This window comes from Notolepis coatsorum, assembly GCF_963971535.1.
Source record: "Notolepis coatsorum genome assembly, chromosome: 18".
In the NCBI taxonomy this organism is placed as follows: Eukaryota; Metazoa; Chordata; class Actinopteri; order Aulopiformes; family Paralepididae; genus Notolepis; species Notolepis coatsorum.
Window position 1 is genome coordinate 16,346,395 of NC_140182.1, and position 19,768 is coordinate 16,366,162.

Genomic DNA, 19,768 nt, shown 5'->3' on the forward strand with positions numbered 1-19,768 from the left:
TGAGCTTCCTGTGTGGTTGGAAGGAATGGAGCAGTTTAAGTGGAAGGTGAATGAAAATGTCACTAGAATGAAGCTCTGAAAACTACATCATTGAGAGACTGGTCTGGGGGGTTCCAGACAGTGTTGTAGCACTCAAGTCCGAGTCCTGGACTGATTTTCAGGACTCGTGACTCGACTTGGACGTGAGCACTGATGACTCGGACTCTGACTTGGACTCGAGGCTCGAGCACTGACTGCATTCGGACTCGGAAGGTGCAGACGAGGACTCGGACTTGTTAATTGATAAATACAGTTATTTATTTAATATATTTGTTTTGTAATAGGCCCTAATCATTTGGCATAAGATATTGATGGCTAGTCCATTTGTTTGGCTATTGTGTCACAATGTAAATAAACTCCCTTTGAAATGGTGACCGCTGTGTCATTTATGTTTAATGTAGACCTTTTTATATTTGTATGTCAGCTCTTTGACTCCCAGAGTGGAGTGGACTCAACCTTGATGACTTGCACTCGGACTCGGGTAATGGGGACTCGACTCAAGCGCTTCTTTGGTGACTCGGACTCAAACACTGGGGACTCGAGACTCGACTCGGACTCGAGATTTAGTGACTCGACTACAACACTGGTTCCAGAGAACCCAAATCACCTCTTCTATCGTTGGTACATCCAAAGAAACAAAAAGAGAACCACAACACTGAAATTGCACCCTTCGCACAGCAGCACTCACTCAACTTACCCAAGCCTAAGGCACAGTTCCTCCACGTCCTCCACCAGTGGCAGTGACCTCCCCGTCACGTTCACCAACCAGTCCAGCTTGGAGTGCGCCTCCAGTATCCGTTGCCACCGGCGCTGGTAGCCGGGCTCCACGTCGTCGCCGTGGCGAGGGATGAAGCTCCGCATCCTTTCGGCGGCACGCTGGACGTCGGTGACGTTCGCCGCCCAGAGGTTGGCGCAAGGGTGGCAGGCGACGCAGGCGGGGAACACGGAGTCGTGCCCAGGGCCACACTCGTCACAGAAGATGCCCGTCACGCCCACGCGACACAGGCATTCTCCGGTGTCGGTGTCACAGGAAGGACGCTCCGTTCCTTCCAGGTTACAGTCGCATGCTAGGAACAAGAGAATGGGAGTTAACAAGAGGGTTGGGTTTTTTGGGGGTGAAGGATTTGGGTAGTGTTTTCTTGTCTAAGTTCACTTGGACCTTAAGTCGAGAGAGTGTTAATATGAAAGAACAGTCCATTCTTACTTCTGACCTGATGTTAAGTGTCAACATTTTAGTTAGCTAGACTAAATAGGTAGCCACATGGTGTAACTCGCAGAGGAAACAAATCTAGGAGGCCCAGAGGTTGTGTCTCTCCTCATGGGAGAGAGAGGGTGATATCAGATGGAGTATTAGGCGGGGGGATCTTGGCACTTGGCACGGTGTTCATCTTGGAGGAGAGTATATCCACCGCTCTGCTCAATGATTTCTGTCACTGTTTATGTCAATAAATCCGGGTTAACAAGGAATACTGGGGCCCGAATATCGTGTATTATCTCAAGGGGAAATTTAATTTTAGTAATTTTTCTTCATCAACAAACCAACACAACGCAGTCTATCCTGAAGGAAGAATTTATTCAATTAATTAAAAGCCAGGGTGGTTTTTAACCCAACCCTTAATTATTATTTTTTTTTTTTTTAATCCTCTTTTTCTCCGCCTGATTTTCTGTGCTTTTCCTCCCACCCCAATTTAGTCGTTATGCCAATTCCCCCCTCCCCTACCTGGTCATTGTGCGCATGTGCCCCCCACTGGTCGGTCTAGGGAGCCCTGAGGTCTACCACATGCTTCCTCCGACACATGCGGAGACAGCCAGCGGCTCTCTTTTCACCTGGCAGCGCGGACTCTCATTGGTGAAGTGTAACACGTGGGAGGTCACGCTGCCTTCACCACTTCCTGTCTTTTGCTGTGCAGGCGCCCAGACCTGACCTGTAGGAGTCGCTGTCCACAATGCCAGATTACCACCCACGACTTCCCTCCCGCTAACTCAGCCAAACGAGTTAGTATGACGGCTGGCTCAAGCCGGAGGCAATGCTGACACCTGGATTCGAGACCGGAGTCTCTCGCATTGGTGACGAGCGCAATCTCCCCAATGTGATCACTTACATACACACTGCAGGTCAGGATTCCCAAAGTGATCACTTACATACACACTGCAGGTCAGGATTCCCAAAGTGATCACTTACATACACACTGCAGGTCAGGATTCCCAAAGTGATTTTCCCCGCAGTCCTCACAGTATTGTCCCCCAAACTCAGGACGACATTGACACTGTCCTGTCACCTGAAGACAACATATATTGATGTTGATAATGAGAGAGTGAAGGGGGGAGGGGAGGAGAGGAGAGGACAAGGGGGAGAGAGGACAAGAGAGGAGAGGACAAGATAGGAGAGGAGGAGAGGACAAGAGAGGAGATGAGAGGGGAGGAGAAGACAAGACAGGAGAGGAGATGAGAGGGGAGGAGATGACAAGAGAGGAGAGGACAAGACAGGAGAGGAGAGGAGAGGGGAGGAGGGGACAAGAGAGGAGAGGACAAAAGGAGAGGACAAGACAGGAGAGGATAGGACAAGAGAGGAGAGGAATGGAGAGAAGAGGAGAGGACAAAAACAGCAGTGCTTTAAGTAGCCTATTCTTGGTATATAGCTACTCCTTGGATTCTTCTCGGAGTGCGATACATCGCTGTGGTTTATTCCCTTGTAAAACAAATTCCATCTTTAGCCCACTGATTAGCACTTGAGCATGCAGGCTCCGCCCCCTGGTGACACCTCCGCCACCTCCACCTCCGCCACCTCCACCTCCAAAGGCCTTTTCACGGTCGAGTACAAATTAGATTTAAAAGAACACTCCAACATTTTGGGAAATTCACTTATTTGCCATCTTCCCCAGAGTCGGACAAGAAGATTGATATCAGTTTCATCTCTGTGTGTCCAGTAGCCCCAGAGAGAGGTGGGTCAAGAGAGGTGGGTCCACAGAGATTAAATTGATATCAATCTTCTCGCCTGCCTTTGGGGAAGGTGGCAAGTAAGTGTAAATCCCAGAATTATCATCAAGGTAGAGCTCAGCGGCCAAGTACTGGGCAGCTCACAGGTTTGAGTGTACAGGTATATAACCCTCCCCCGCCAAGCAACCACTTCCCCATCCATCCTACTGTTAGGGCTGGGTATCGTAATTCGATCAATAAGATTTCTTCAATAGTATTGTGTATTGAAATATACTGTAGTATGGACATTTTATGAATTTCCCCAAGGGGATCAATAAAGGAATATCTTATATTGAATGACATACATCAGTGTCAGTGAGCCAATAAGCATGTTTGTTCCAAGATATATAAAAAAAAATCCATTCAACCACAATCCAAAATGTAACACAGCCTCTGATTGGCTCACACAGCACATATAACACATGACTGAGGAAAGTAAGGTATCGTTTTGGTATCCGTATCGAATCCCAGGTATTGGTGTTGGCACCGAAAATGCTCAAACGATAACCATCCCAAATGACTGTTTATACCAGTAGATTTTTTTGTAGGCCTTGCCTTGTCACATATGTTGTTGAGGGTGTTGGCCGGATCACAGTTGCAGGGCTGGCAGCCCGACGGCCCCTGGATGTTCCAGTATCCATCGTCACACTCGTCACAGAGCACACCCATGGCGCCAACCCTGCACGGGCACTGCCCAGTCACTGGGTTACAGAAGCACAGACTGCGCACCGGGCACCGAGTGACCTCCGTACCCCGCCGGTCACAGGAACACTCTGGAGAACACACACACACACACACACACACACACACACGTAAACACACACACACACACACACACGTAAACACCCAAAAACACACTTTTATTTATCCTGTCATACCAAGGCCACAGGCGACATGGACCTGTGTGGCACAGCGGAACAACAACACAATCATCAAGTTTGCTGACGACACAGTAGTGGTGGGCCTGATCTCTGCAAACGACGAGAGGGCCTATCTGGAAGAGGTAAAGGTTCTAGCGGGATGGTGTCAAGAGAACAGCCTCTCCCTGAACGTCAGCAAAACAAAGGAGATGATTGTGGACTTTAGGAGATCGGGGTCAGGGACTACAGCCCCCTCAGCATCGACGGAGCACCGGTTGAGAGAGTGAACAGTTTTAAGTACCTCGGAGTCCACATACCCGAGGACTTGACATGGACCACACACATTGACAGTGTTATCAAGAAGGCACGACAACGCCTCTACTTCCTCAGGCGCCTAAGGAAGTTCAAAGTGAGTCAGAAGATCCTCAAGAACTTCTACTCATGCACAATAGAGAGCATCCTGACTGGCAATATCACCTCCTGGTTTGGGAATAGCACCGCACAAGACCGTAGTAGACTACAGAGAGTGGCCCGTTCAGCCGAACGCACAATTGGAGGGGGGCTTCCCACTCTCCAGGATATTTACAACAAGCGCTGTATGGGTAAGGCTAAGAGAATAATCAAAGACCCCAGCCACCCAATCAACTGCCTTTTTCAACTGCTGCGGTCAGGCAAGCGATACCGGAGTCTCATGGCAAGCACAGAGAGACTCAGAAGGAGCTTCTATCCCCAGGCCATCAGGATGCTCAATGAACAATGAACAATAACAGAACATCAAATACACCCACAACACACACATCCACGCGCACACACTCACTTTAAATAAACAACACACTGTAGCACCCACTTTAGACACTAACACACACTTTATATTTATTGGCATCAATCCCATGCACCTCACCACCACAAGGTGGCACCACAAGCTAAGCTATACCTCACCATTCTACACTGTACTATATAGTAGGTGACTGTATAGACTGTACATAAGTACAGACTGTACATATACTGTATATATGTGTATTGCAAATTTTTCTTTTGTTTACACTTGTTTACATACTTGACCTTCTATTTTATACTTATTATACTATTTTACACTATCTTGTTATTTTATCTAGCACACTCTCAGGAGCAAAACAGAAAGAAGCATTTCATGCAAAAGTATCCTGTATTTCTGTATGACAACTAATCAAAAAAACTTGAACTTGAAACTTGACCACAGCCCAGTGTCACTGATTTGTTGACTCAAGTGAACAAATATCAAACTTTCAATTGAATAGTTTAAAAATGAATGCCAACATCGTTGATGTTGGAACGAGATGCAAAAGACTTAAAAAAATAGATCCCCCTCACTACTTATAAGGACACTATCGCAGAGTTGTTTACACACACCTGCAACTGTCACCCAGCCTTTTAACTGTCATTTGACTATTCTGCTTCATGTATGCCCCTTTGTATTTTTATTCGGTTGTTTGTTTGATGTGTGTTGAATTATTTCCCTTACCTCTGTGAGTTATGTACGCTACCATCTGTCTCTTGTCTATATATATTAGGGATGCACCGAAATTTCGGCCACCGAAAGTTTTTCGGCCGAAAATGACCAAAAATGGCCTTTCGGCTTTCGACCGAAAGAGTTTTTTCACCGAAAATATATCACCGAAACAGAAACAACCTGTAACTGTGTTGTTGTGATGATGTCATCAAAACGTGGCTTCAGTCATTACATGCGCGCTGTTTCTATGTGTCGCGCTGTTTCTATGTAAACTCAGCGCGCAACGCGTCCAATAAATGCATCTTTAACATGCTTTATATCCTTATTTACTATATGCCCATCGCGGTTAACTTAAGAGGGGGGGATTGTGTTTCTCACATTGACGCTGTCTGTCGTTGATAATATAATCTGAAGAGCATTATTATTATTATCATTCTCGAGAATACACGTTGCGCGTCTACTGTGCCAAAGTCAAGAGAGCACATTCATCTGCGGACTAGAAAGGTGCGCTCAGTAGAGCACAGATGTCCGCCACTTGACTTGGAATTAATGTACTGTATGCATTCAGATTCAAGTGCTGAATAAATGTTTTATGGACCCATAATAGTGATTATTTATTATTTAAGTTAAGTTTTGCCATAATCATATATTTTTTCATAATCAGGTAGCTGAACAACATTGGTAAAAAAAGATTCTATTCTATGAATCATTTTCGGCCTTTCGGCATTCGGTTTTCGGCCAACTGTTTCCTATTTTTGGTATCGGTTTCGGCCAAGAATTTCCCATTCGGTGCATCCCTAATATATATATATATTGTTTTCTGTTACCCTGTTACCCTTCGAGGGGACCTTCTGTCCTCTCGCCAGGCCGTTAAATAAAACAAATAAAATAATAATAAAAAAAAAAAAGTTATGTTGTGACTATGTTGCAATCTTTACCTTTGCAGTCGTGAGCCAGGGCATCGCCGTAGTAGCCAGGCTTACAGCTTTGGCAGTAGAGGCCGTGGGTGTTGTAGAGGCAATGTAGACACTGTCCCGTCTCGCTGTCACACGCTCCCTGGGCATCGGGGTCTATGTTGTTGTTACAGGGACACTCCTCACACTGCGCCCCAGTTACTGTCAGGTCGCCAAAGAAACCAGGGGCACAAGCATCACAGCGTGAACCTGAGGAGAGGAGAGAGGAGAGGGGAGGGGAGGAGAGGAGGAGGTAGAGAGGAGGGGAGGAGAGGAAATGACAGGAGAGGACAAGAGATGAGAGGAGAGGACAATAAACAGCAGTGTTTTAAGTAGCCTATTCTTGGGATGTAGCAGTGTTTTAACTAAGTAGCCTGTTCTTGGGATAGATTCTTCTCTGAGAGCATTTGGAGTACAATAGGAGTGTGTGTGGTAGGATTCCAGCACCTTATGCACTTTATTTCAGTATGTGTTACTCCCCTATGTGTTACAATACCATCATTTATTATCTGTTCATTGCCAAACTAGATGGTAATAATAAGATGGAATTCCATGCAGGACAAAATAATTATGAATAATTCAACTTATTCATATTTGAGTTATTTCTTTTAAATGTCCATGAAACCGGTATTACACATAGTATCCATATATACACTTATCCTGACCTCGACATGGGCAACAGATGACAGCCAATGGGGGATACCTACCTGTACATACTGTGTAGGCAATAGATGAGAGACGATGAGAGAGACCTACCTGTGTGACTGCTGAAGCAGTTGCAGGTTAGACTGTGGGATTCTGGGTCCTTGTTGCAGGAGCTGGCGAAGAATCGGCCGCTAGCCTGCATGTCAGGACACAGACACGGCTCACAGGGCTCCCTGGAGACGGGGTCGCCATAGTAACCCTCCACACACCTGGGTCACCAACACAGGTTTAAACACAGTTAATAAACACCTGGATCACCAACACAGGTTTAAACACACAGTTAATAAACACCTGGGTCACCAACACAGGTTTAAACACACAGTTAATAAACACCTGAGTCACCAACACAAGTTTTAACACACAGTTAATAAACACCCGAGTCACCAACACAGGTTTTAACACACAGTTAATAAACACCTGGATGACCAACACAGGTTTAAACAGTTAATAAACACCTGGGTCACCAACACAGGTTTTAACACAGTTAATAACCACCTGGGTCACCAACACAGGTTTCAACACACAGTTAATAAACACCTGGGTCACTAACACAGGTTTAAACACACAGTTAATAAACACCTGGATGACCAACACAGGTTTAAACACACAGTTAATAAACACCTGGATGACCAACACAGGTTTCAACACACAGTTAATAAACACCTGGGTCACCAACACAGGTTTAAACACACAGTTAATAAACACATGGGTCAGTTAATAAACACCTGGGTCACCAACACAGGTTTAAACACAGTTAATAAACACCTGGGTCACCAACACAGGTTTAAACACAGTTAATAAACACCTGAGTCACCAACACAGGTTTAAACACACAGTTAATAAACACCTGAGTCACCAACACAGGTTTAAACACACAGTTAATAAACACCTGGGTCACCAACACAGGTTTAAACACACAGTTAATAAACACCTGGATGACCAACACAGGTTTCAACACAGTTAATAAACACCTGAGTCACCAACACAGGTTTGAACTAGTGCTGTCAATAGATTAAAAAAAATTACTAATTAATCTCACAGTTTTCTGTAATTAATCTAGATTAATCTAGATTAAAAATATTTTCAATTTAAGACCGAAGCTTGTAACAGATATTTACTTGAGTAAAATCATGGAATTAATGTAAAATCAACACAAAGAAAGTATATTTAGATTAAAATACTATTTTAATAGTAATATAAATCATATTAACAACAGAAATATACTGCTGAAAGTTCAGAACGTTGAAATTTTTTCACTCCATAGATTAATCTAGATTAATTTATTTTAATGCTTTAATTAATTTAAATTAATCTCCAAAGTTAAAGCATTCATTTTGACAGCCCTAGTTTTAACACACAGTTAATAAACACCTGGGTCACCAACACAGGTTTCAACACAGTTAATAAACACCTGGATCACCAAAAGATCAATTGAAACAGGAATGTTTCAGAATATACGTGATCTGAACTGCCCATAAGTAGGTAAAGTGCTAAGGGATGTTTGGAGCGTATTTACAGAGTGACGTGCGAGAGAAAGCATGATAATACAGATGACACGACGTTCCCTACCTCTCACAGTTGTGTCCGGCGGAGAGCTGCCTACAGTCCAGACAGGCTCCGGTGTCTTGGTGGCAGAGCTCCGCCAGGCCGTGACACTCACAGGGCCGGCACAGAGGGAACCCCCAGTAGCCAGGCTGGCAGCGCTCACACCGCCGGCCCGCCACCTCCCTGCGACACGGACACTGACCTCTGACCTGGTCGCACAGCTCTGACACGGAACCACTGGGGTCGCAATCACATGCTGTTGGAGAGGATGGGAGGGAGGGAGGGAGGGAGGTGGGGGTTGAGTATAGCAGAAAGAGGACGGGGCGTTGTCCAAGTCTGTCGAGATAATATAACTTAGATGTGGATGTACGGGTTGTGTGTGCGGCTGAAATCTGTGTTTGTTCCTTTGTGCTGGTGTAAATTGTGAGTGAATTTCCTTTTTATATTATTATAATTTATATGATTCCCTGTGAGGTGGGAAAGGCAAATTTAACATTTTGGGCTGGGTCGATACATTTGTATTGAGTTTACTTGAATTTAATTGAATTCATGAGCTTATTCATGAGCAGCTGCCCCAAACACCGGCCACCGAATGGTGATCGTGGTCTAATGATCGACCTGGACGATGACACGTTGGACTGGCTTGCCTCAAACGGAGCTGAAGGTCTAAAGACATACGCCAGAGAAAGAGAGAGATAATTGAATTTAATTGAATTTAATTGAACCCTGACACCATGAGATTTTCAGTTGCTTTGGCAATGTCACAGAGTCACCTCTAGGTGGTGCCATTGCTTTTCTTTATTTCGTTATTTTTTTCCAATTGCACAGGGATTCCCAAAGTGGGGTGTGCTGCATGGGGGACAGCAGTCCATTGGGGAGTTCCAGGGGCTCGTCCCAGCAAAATGAGAATAACTTAATTTCACTATTATTGCTGCAAGAAACACCTATTCTTATAACATGGTTCACTTTTTCAACTGTGTCTCTCTACCTACAGTAACACATTATAGAAGCGGTTCCCTGGCTGATTACTCTTGTAAAAATAGTGTCTCCTGGTTTAATGTATTATGTATCTGGTACATCCTAGACACAAAAGCCTCTGGGAGCCTGATAAGCCTGATAAGAAACATCAAACATTTGAGTAAAAGGAATGTTGAGTCATAGGAGCTTTGTGTTGGGGTGTATAGATGGTATATATAACAGTGTCATTTTTGGAGAAGTTGTTTTTGACTTGTCTTGTTTTCATTTGTTGCAGTTTTTGTTCTGATCTATATAGTATAATATCTACATCCTGTTATCTGCACTGCAAATTTTTTAGAACTGTATGTAACGGATGGTATCGCGAAGCGCAGTCACGATGGACTTTCGATGTTGTGAAGTGACTGTGGCGAGTAGCGGTGCTATGGGTTAAACTCACTCTCACCCTCAAAAGACACGTTACAAAGCAGTGAGTTCACTACTTGGTATAGCGGTCTGTGCTGTTGCCCACGGTGAGGGAGACCACGGGTTCGAAACTCCCTCAGGGCATCGAAGTTTAAGGTGACGATGTCACAACCGTTACATATAGTCATCTTTATTTTAGTCCTATATTATCTTATTTTATTCCCATTCTATGCTAATTTCCTTTAATTTATATTATTGGATGCTGTTATGGTTGAGGAACGACAACAAATTTGATTTCACTCTTTTTTTTTGCTGTAAGGTACTGAATATGGAAGAATGGAAAAGTCACTTTAAAGGAAGGAGGTATTGTATAGTATAGTTTAGATACACTAAGAGTTAAAATTGTAAATTGTATATTGTATAGTAGTGTACATAGGAACCAGTTTCTCAGGAACTTAGCATGTCTTTTTTTTTATCATGCATATCTTGTGTCTTACCTATTTTCTTTTTTTCTATGCCTATTTTTATTATTGTATTTTGCACAATCAATGCGGCCATGACCACCCGCATTTCACTGTATGCCCTCCTGGTATGTATGTGACAAATAAACCTCTTGATTCTTGATTCTTAATAACGTGACAATAAAGGAACCTGAATCTGAAACTCATATACCTTTTGCTTTCTAAAGATACTGAGTGGACAGTAGCCTATCTATTGTCAAATAAATATATATTATATATATATAATATATATATATATGCAGGTGTGGGTGTTGTCAGGAGCAGCGGTGACATACGTGTGCAGCCACCAGGTCCAAAGCCGAAGGTCTGCGGGGCGCAGGTGTCACAGCATCGGCCGATCACGTTGGGCTTGCACTCGCACTGGCCCCCGAGCTTGCTGCAGGAGCGGCCGATGGAGCCCTGTGTGTTACACCTGCAGGCTGGAGACACAGGTCGGGAGAGGAAGATTACTTTACTGTCCGTTTATACAAGGGAAATAAAATGTGTCTTTCTGCATATCCCTGCTAGATACACATACATCTGCACCCCAATGCACAAGCATATATGCACCCTAATACACACGCATATGCACTCCAATACACAAGCATATGCATCACAATTCACAATCATATGCACCCCAATACAGAATCATATATGCACCCCAATACAGAATCATATATGCACCCCAATACAGAATCATATATGCACCCCAATACAGAAGCATATACACCCTAATACACACGCATATGCATCACAATTCACAATCATATGCACCCCAATACAGAAGCATATATGCACCCCAATACAGAAGCATATATGCACCCCAATACAGAAGCATATATGCACCCTAATACAGAAGCATATATGCACCCCAATACAGAAGCATATATGCACCCCAATACAGAAGCATATACACCCTAATACACAAGCATATATGCACCCCAATACAGAAGCATATATGCACCCCAATACAGAAGCATATATGCACCCCAATACAGAAGCATATATGCACCCCAATACAGAAGCATATATGCACCCCAATACAGAAGCATATATGCACCCCAATACACAAGCATATATGCACCCCAATACAGAAGCATATATGCACCCCAATACAGAAGCATATATGCACCCCAATACAGAAGCATATATGCACCCTAATACAGAAGCATATATGCACCCCAATACAGAAGCATATATGCACCCCAATACAGAAGCATATATGCACCCCAATACAGAAGCATATATGCACCCCAATACACAAGCATATATGCACCCCAATACACAAGCATATATGCACCCCAATACAGAAGCATATATGCACCCCAATACAGAAGCATATATGCACCCCAATACAGAAGCATATATGCACCCCAATACAGAAGCATATATGCACCCCAATACAGAAGCATATATGCACCCCAATACAGAAGCATATATGCACCCCAATACAGAAGCATATATGCACCCTAATACACAAGCATATATGCACCCCAATACACAAGCATATATGCACCCCAATACAGAAGCATATATGCACCCCAATACAGAAGCATATATGCACCCCAATACACAAGCATATATGCACCCCAATACACAAGCATATATGCACCCTAATACAGAAGCATATATGCACCCCAATACACAAGCATATATGCACCCTAATACAGAAGCATATATGCACCCCAATACAGAAGCATATATGCACCCCAATACACAAGCATATATGCACCCTAATACAGAAGCATATATGCACCCCAATACACAAGCATATATGCACCCTAATACAGAAGCATATATGCACCCCAATACAGAAGCATATATGCACCCCAATACACAAGCATATATGCACCCCAATACACAAGCATATATGCACCCTAATACAGAAGCATATATGCACCCCAATACACAAGCATATATGCACCCTAATACAGAAGCATATATGCACCCCAATACACAAGCATATATGCACCCTAATACACAAGCATATATGCACCCCAATACATAAGCATATATGCACCCTAATATACACAAGTATATACACTCTAATACACAAGCATATGCACCCCAATACAGAAGCATATATGCACCCTAATATACACAAGTATATACACTCTAATACACAAGCATATACACCCCAATACAGAAGCATATATGCACCCTAATACACACGCATATACACCCCAATACAGAAGCATATATGCACCCTAATACACACGCATATACACCCCAATACACAAGCATATATGCACCCTAATACACACGCATATACACCCCAATACAGAAGCATATATGCACCCTAATACACACGCATATACACCCCAATACATAAGCATATATGCACCCTAATACACACGCATATGCATCACAATTCACAATCATATGCACCCCAATACAGAAGCATATATGCACCCCAATATACACAAGTATTAAAGTATATACACTCCAATACACAAGCATATGCACTCCAACACACAATCATATATGCACCCCAATATACACAAGTATATACACTCCAATACAGAAGCATATATGCACCCCAATATACACAAGTATATGCACTCCAATACAGAAGCATATATGCACCCTAATACACAAGCATAACACCCTATTACACAAGCATATGCACCCCAATACACAAGCATATGCACCCCAATACAGAAGCATATATGAACCCCAATATACACAAGCATATATGCACCCCAATACACAAACATTATACACCCCAATACACAAACATTATACACCCCAATACACAAACATATGCAGCACCCCAATACAAAACATCTAGTGCACTAGCGCTAAGGTGTGGGGCTGGGGCATAGATGTATATAGAACACTAGATAGCTTGCCCGCGCTGCCGGCCAATGGAGAGCGACGTCACTGAACCGCCGCCATCTTGGGGGGCAGCCTTGAGTGAGAGTGAGTGAGCTGCACAGACAAAAATACTCATAACTCGCTGAAATATTGACTGATTTACAAACGGTTTGGTTTATTACAAGCATTATTAACGTGGCTATGATTCAAGCGGTTTGTAAAACAAAACATCTTTAAATTTTTTTTTTACAAGTATGCAGTATTATAACTACATCTTTGATGTTTATAGCAAACCAACCCGTTTGTAAATCCGTCAATATTTCAGCGAGTTATGAGTATTTTTGTCTGTGCAGCTCACTCACTCAAGGCTGCCCCTGGCAAGATGGCGGCGGTTCAGTGACGCTGGTGACTCCGCCTTAAGCTATCTAGTGTTCTATAGATATCTAAGGTGTGGGGACCATGCCTTGTGTAGCTCACATGACACATAGCAGCAGGAAGTGAGAAGGACTGGGCCGGCCTCCCTCCGAGAGGTCTCTGACGGTACTCACGCACAGCTCCGTTGTGGATGCGGGCCGACATGCTCCCGATGAGCTCCTCACACAGCGCGGGCATGGCCTCCTCCTGGCCCAGCTCGACGGCCAGGCCCTGGCAGCGGAGGTTCCGGAACGAGTCCACGTCGCTCTGGGAACAGAAGTCCTGCACCGACTCTATCTGGGGGATCAGGCCCATCTGAAACACGGAGAGCAAGGTTAGGGTGGTGAAGAACTTGTTTTTTTTTTACTTGTTACTTCACGTACGTTCAGTGTTAGACTATAAGACTCCCAAGAACGGCACAGGAAGTCCTTCATTCCGACAGCCATCGGACTTTATAACGAATCACTGTGCCTCACTGCATCACTGAGCACAGAGGGACGGTACAACTCTGGCATAATCTTCCTGGGCTTTTACATTTGACTATTTTTCCACTTTTTACTGTATATTTCTGTATATTTTGACTGTATATTTTAGATTTTAGAATGTATAACAGAATGTATATCCCGGACCATATTTTATTCTTATTTGTGACTTTTGTTTCTGACTACCTAAATGTTTACTGTTTACTGTGAGCGATCTGTAGTGCCAAAATGTCCTCGGGATAAATTAAGTATTTCTATTCTATTCTATTCTATTGGTGGGAGTCGGCGGCTATGGTTGGATGAGGGCTCACACTTCTTCTTGAAGATCGATACCAGTCAAAACAAAGGCGTTTATTATGGTATGATATTTTGGCCGCCCAGCCCTAGTAGGTAAGCAGGTAGAACATGGGGATTTGAGTGTAAAACGGTCTAGTTCTTTACTGAACGTGTCACTGGGTAGTGAAGCAGAAGCCATTCAGGAAGGATTTTCCTGCATTGAGACATAAGGGTTGAGACACTTAGCTCTCTATAGGTACGGAAATCATTATTATTTAGCAAAGTGTTATAGAAGCACAACATACAAATGAACTATTAAAAGCATAGTTTGTTAACCTGACCTGCCAGATGGTGGTGGTCTGTTACACAAAACCACCTGGGTTTTGTCCTCTGAAACTCTTTGGAAGAGGGCCAGGCGCTTTACTCTGCAGGTGATTGGATCTAAACCACACCCATAGCTGCCAGCATTTTTTTTTATTTTTTATTTTTTTTTACCAGACTTCACTCAGGGGTATTATTGATACTCTCATTGATACTATGTTTGTTTCTGACTCAAAGTGTGTGTGTGTGTGTGTGTGTGTGTGTGTGTGTGTGTGTGTGTGTGTGTGTGTGTGTGTGTGTGTGTGTGTGTGTGTGTGTGTGTGTGTGTGTGTGTGTGTGTGTGTGTGTGTGTGTGTGTGTGTGTGTGTGTGTGTGTGTGTGTGTGTGTATTCTCCCATCGATCATCCATAGCAACACTATTATCACCGACATCCAAGAAGGGAGATCCCCCCTTGAACGGCCCTTCTAAGGTTTCTCTCCTCCACATTGCCTGTGGCACTTTTCTCCTATTGCTAGGTTTTTTGTGAGTTTTTCCTTACCTTAACTGGGGAATGTCTGGGAGTGTTGCATTTATTTATTTTACATTTATTTTGGATTTCATGGTGGGTTTTTTGTTCTTGATTTATTTTGATGTTTCTTCTTGACTTGTCCGGCCCATGGGGACATTAACTTGTTATTTCAGGCTTTACAAATACATTTGGATTTGATTTGATTTGATTTGAAGCTTGACAAGATGGATTCTTATGTGATCTTGTGATCTCGCGAAGCCAGCTATTGCGCAAGGTTAATAATAATAACTTGTCTGAATTAAAAGCTGTTGCTTTCACAACTGATTTGATCCAAAGAGAGATTCTTACAGAGTCCACGAGGATGTATTGGCTGGTCGTGGGATGAGAGTTGGGCTGTTTCTTAAAGATGACGTCCACGAAGTAGCGGGCTCCTGCGTTCAAGCACAGTGGTGTGTCCAGGACAGAACCCCTGGGAACAAACACACAACGTTAGCTCCTCCGAGGACAGTGGTGTGTCCAGGACAGAACCCCTGGGAACAAACACACAACGTTAGCTCCTCCGAGGACAGTGGTGTGTCCAGTACAGAACCCCTGGGAACAAACACGCAACGTTAGCTCCTCCGAGGACAGTGGTGTGTGCAGGACAGAACCCCTGGGAACAAACATGCAACGTTAGCTCCTCTGAGGACAGTGGTGTGTGCAGGACAGAACCCCTGGGAACAAACACACAACGTTAGCTCCTCCGAGGACAGTGGTGTGTCCCAGTACAGAACCCCTGGGAACAAACACACAACGTTAGCTCCTCCGAGGACAGTGGTGTGTCCAGGACAGAACCCCTGGGAACAAACACACAACGTTAGCTCCTCTGAGGACAGTGGTGTGTCCAGGACAGAACCCCTGGGAACAAACACACAACGTTAGCTCCTCTGAGGACAGTGGTGTGTCCCAGTACAGAACCCCTGGGAACAAACACACAACGTTAGCTCCTCTGAGGACAGTTGTGTGTCCCAGTACAGAACCCCTGGGAACAAACACACAACGTTAGCTCCTCCGAGGACAGTGGTGTGTCCAGGTCACAACCCCTGGGAACAAACACACAACGTTAGCTCCTCTGAGGACAGTGGTGTGTCCCAGTACAGAACCCCTGGGAACAAACACACAACGTTAGCTCCTCTGAGGACAGTGGTGTGTCCAGGACAGAACCCCTGGGAACAAACACACAACGTTAGCTCCTCCGAGGACAGTGGTGTGTCCAGGTCAGAACCCCTGGGAACAAACACACAACGTTAGCTCCTCTGAGGACAGTTGTGTGTCCAGGACAGAACCCCTGGGAACAAACACGCAACGTTAGCTCCTCCGAGGACCAGAGAGTCATTACATAACCACCGTTTGTGTGATGGTTTCACACAATTCATCGCTTTAAGTTACATCAGTGATCTATATCTATCTATCTATCTATCTATCTATCTATCTATCTATCTATCTATCTATCTATCTATCTATCTATCTATCTATCTATCTATCTATCTATCTATCTATCTATCTATCTATCTATCTATCTATCTATCTATCTATCTATCTATCTATCTATCTATCTATCTATCTATCTATCTATCTATCTATCTATCTATCTATCTATCTATCTATCTATCTATCTATCTATCTATCTATCTATATCTCAAGAACTGTTCATCCGATCGACTTCACACATGTATTGCTGAGGATCCAAGGAAGTGCAGCATTGGGTGTGAAGTTGATCGGATCAGCAGTTTTCGCAAACACTGCAAGCGGCAATACCCGGGCCTAAGCACTCGGACTGCTCCAAACTGGCAAGTCCTCCGAACCGGCACACACTACAAGATACAAGATACTTTAATGCCACGCAACGATGGTTGGTGGTAATTGTTTGCGGTACAGATTGTTAGGCACTGGTTACATCAACATGAAACATCAGACATCAAACATCAAAACGCCCCCCCCCCCCCCCTCCCACCTCCCAATCCCCACAATAAATACATATATACATAGATACATACAGGACAGTCACGGTAACAGTGTCAGTCAGTGACAGATGCTTGCCCGTCTGTGCAAAGGTTATCATATATTCACCAAAAAGCTGATGTGAAAACGTGATAAAGACACATTGATGTTTTATCTAACCTGGCATTCCCAGCTAGCTTGAGAGTTCTGGTTGCGGTTGGATCATCTGTACAACTCCCATTGCCAGGTGACAAGGGGAGGATGCTGACAGCGGCCAGCCAGTCACCTGGGGTCTGCAATGAAGAACCATGTTATAGAGTTTCACGAGTGCTTTATGAGTGCTTTATGAGTACTTTATACGTATATATTTTTAACACAGTTTCAAGTATATTTGTGTTTGTGAGTTTGATGAATGTAGCATAGTAAGAATGCTTACTATGCATAATTTCAAATTATTCATAGCGTGATCTGACAGGGGCCATTTTATTTGGTCTTTAGCTCAGACTCATAGTTGACGACTAGCTGGTCCTTACCTCAGGTTCATAGCGGACAACGAGCTGGTCTTTACCTCAGGCTCATAGATGGTAAATGGTAAATGGCTGCTTTTTTATATAGCGCTTTTATCCAAAGCGCTTTATAATTTGTTACTCACATTTTACCCATTCACTCACACATTCACTCACACATTCACACACCGACGGCGGAGGCAACCATGCAAGGTGCCAACATGCTCATCGAGAGCAATTAGGGGTTAAGGGTCTTGCTCAAGGACACGCTTGAGCAGTCTTATAGCGGACGACTAGCTGGTCTTTACCTCAGTCTCATAGCCGACGACTAGCTGGTCCTTACCTCAGTCTCATAGCTGACGACTAGCTGGTCTTTACCTCAGGGCCCTTTCTCACTCACCATTCGGGGTCGAATCAGAGCCGCATCGCACCCAAAAAGGGTGTGTCCGTCCTAGTGAGAACGCTCCCCCCCGTCCCCGGGGACGCTGATTCGCTCCAAACCTGGACCGCTGAAATAGGTGGTCTCGGGTGCGCACCAGTGGGAGCGGGGGGCGTGGTGTACAAGCTTGTACCAAAACACGGGAGAGGCTTCTGTATCAAATTGCTGACACACACAACGTCATTACTGTAATGCTTTCATGCTTGCTTGAATTTTGGGCAGATAAAAACATACAGCAACAACTGGACAATACCCACAAAAACTATATTTATGGGCAATTTGGCGAGTTCAGAGAACTTCGAAATATATCAGATATAAAGCCCCTGGCTTGCACATCGCAGTCACGGAAGGGGCTAAAGACTTCCCTGGCTCGCATTAAGCCTGGCAACTTTTTTTGCCATTGCTATGTCTACTATACTTTCTTGTTCTAATGCATTTATTTCTATAGACCAGTGGTGCCCAACCAGTCGGCCGTGATCGACCGGTAGATCAAGAACGAGGACGGAACGGAGCTGATTCGACCCCGATGGTGAGTGAGAAAGCACCCTCAGTCTCATAGCTGACGACTAGCTGGTCTTTACTTCAGGCTCATAGCGGACGACTAGCTGGTCTTTACCTCAGGCTCATAGCGGACGACTAGCTGGTTTTTACCTCAGGCTCATAGTGGACGACTAGCTGGTCTTTACCTCAGGTTCATAGTGGACGACTAGCTGGTCTTTACCTCAGGCTCATAGCGGATGACTAGCTGGTCTTTACCCCCGCCTAAATCGAAACCGGTCTCTCCACCTCCCTGACGGCTCATACATCCCCTCTTCCTGGACTACCTCTCGCCCCCCTGCCACCCCCACCCGCCGCACCGCTAACCTCGATAACCTTCGCTCCTTCCTCCCTGCTCCCCCATCCATCTCCCTTGCTCTCCTCAACACCCGTTCTCTCTCTAACAAATCACCTCTGATCTATGAACTACTACTGGACAACAACCTGGACCTACTCCTCCTCACTGAAACCTGGCAACAGCCCTTGGACTTCTACTCCCTCAACCAAGCTACCCCCCCAAATTACAGCTTCATCGCCAAGCCCCGCCTCTCTGGCCGAGGGGGGGGTCTTGCCGTTTTTCACAAACTCTCCCTATCCATCACTGAACTGCACCTAAACCTCCCTCCCATGCTATCCTTCGAATACCTTGCCCTCTCCCTCCCCAACTCTATCACTGCACTACTCCTCTACTGCCCTCCAAAGCCTCATCCCTCTTTCTTAACTGAACTTTCTGATCTCCTGACCATAGCCTCCACTCTCTCCACCCGCCTCCTACTTACCGGTGACCTCAACATCCATGTTGACCAACCAAACTCAAACCTCACTCCTGACTTCCTCTCCCTCCTTGACTGTTTTAGCCTCACCCAGCACATCAACTTCCCCACCCACAACAAAGGCCACACACTTGACCTTGTTTGCTCTGCCTCCCTACCCATATCCAATCCTCACCCCATCCCATTCCCACTCTCTGACCACTACTGCATCCTTTTCTCTGCTCCCCTTCCCCCACCCCACCACTCCATCAAACGCACCATCTCTTT

The 19,768-nt window shown here is 44.7% G+C and overlaps 1 protein-coding gene across 2 annotated transcripts in view; it reads right to left on the reverse strand.

Annotated features, from left to right (window-relative positions):
* lamb4 (laminin, beta 4) overlaps positions 1–19,768 on the reverse strand; it is a 78,937-nt gene that overhangs the window by 18,215 nt on the left and 40,954 nt on the right. For both annotated transcript variants that reach the window (XM_084334691.1, XM_084334692.1), the window contains 11 exons: positions 17,427–17,539; positions 15,615–15,735; positions 13,813–13,993; positions 10,744–10,887; positions 8,592–8,823; positions 7,074–7,231; positions 6,303–6,527; positions 3,571–3,788; positions 2,222–2,318; positions 737–1,106; positions 1–8 (listed from right to left, as the gene is read on the reverse strand). The exon at positions 1–8 is cut by the window's left edge and continues 153 nt beyond it. In XM_084334691.1, the coding sequence (XP_084190817.1) occupies positions 1–8; positions 737–1,106; positions 2,222–2,318; positions 3,571–3,788; positions 6,303–6,527; positions 7,074–7,231; positions 8,592–8,823; positions 10,744–10,887; positions 13,813–13,993; positions 15,615–15,735; positions 17,427–17,539 (1,867 nt within the window). The remainder of the gene's footprint in view (positions 9–736; positions 1,107–2,221; positions 2,319–3,570; positions 3,789–6,302; positions 6,528–7,073; positions 7,232–8,591; positions 8,824–10,743; positions 10,888–13,812; positions 13,994–15,614; positions 15,736–17,426; positions 17,540–19,768) is intronic.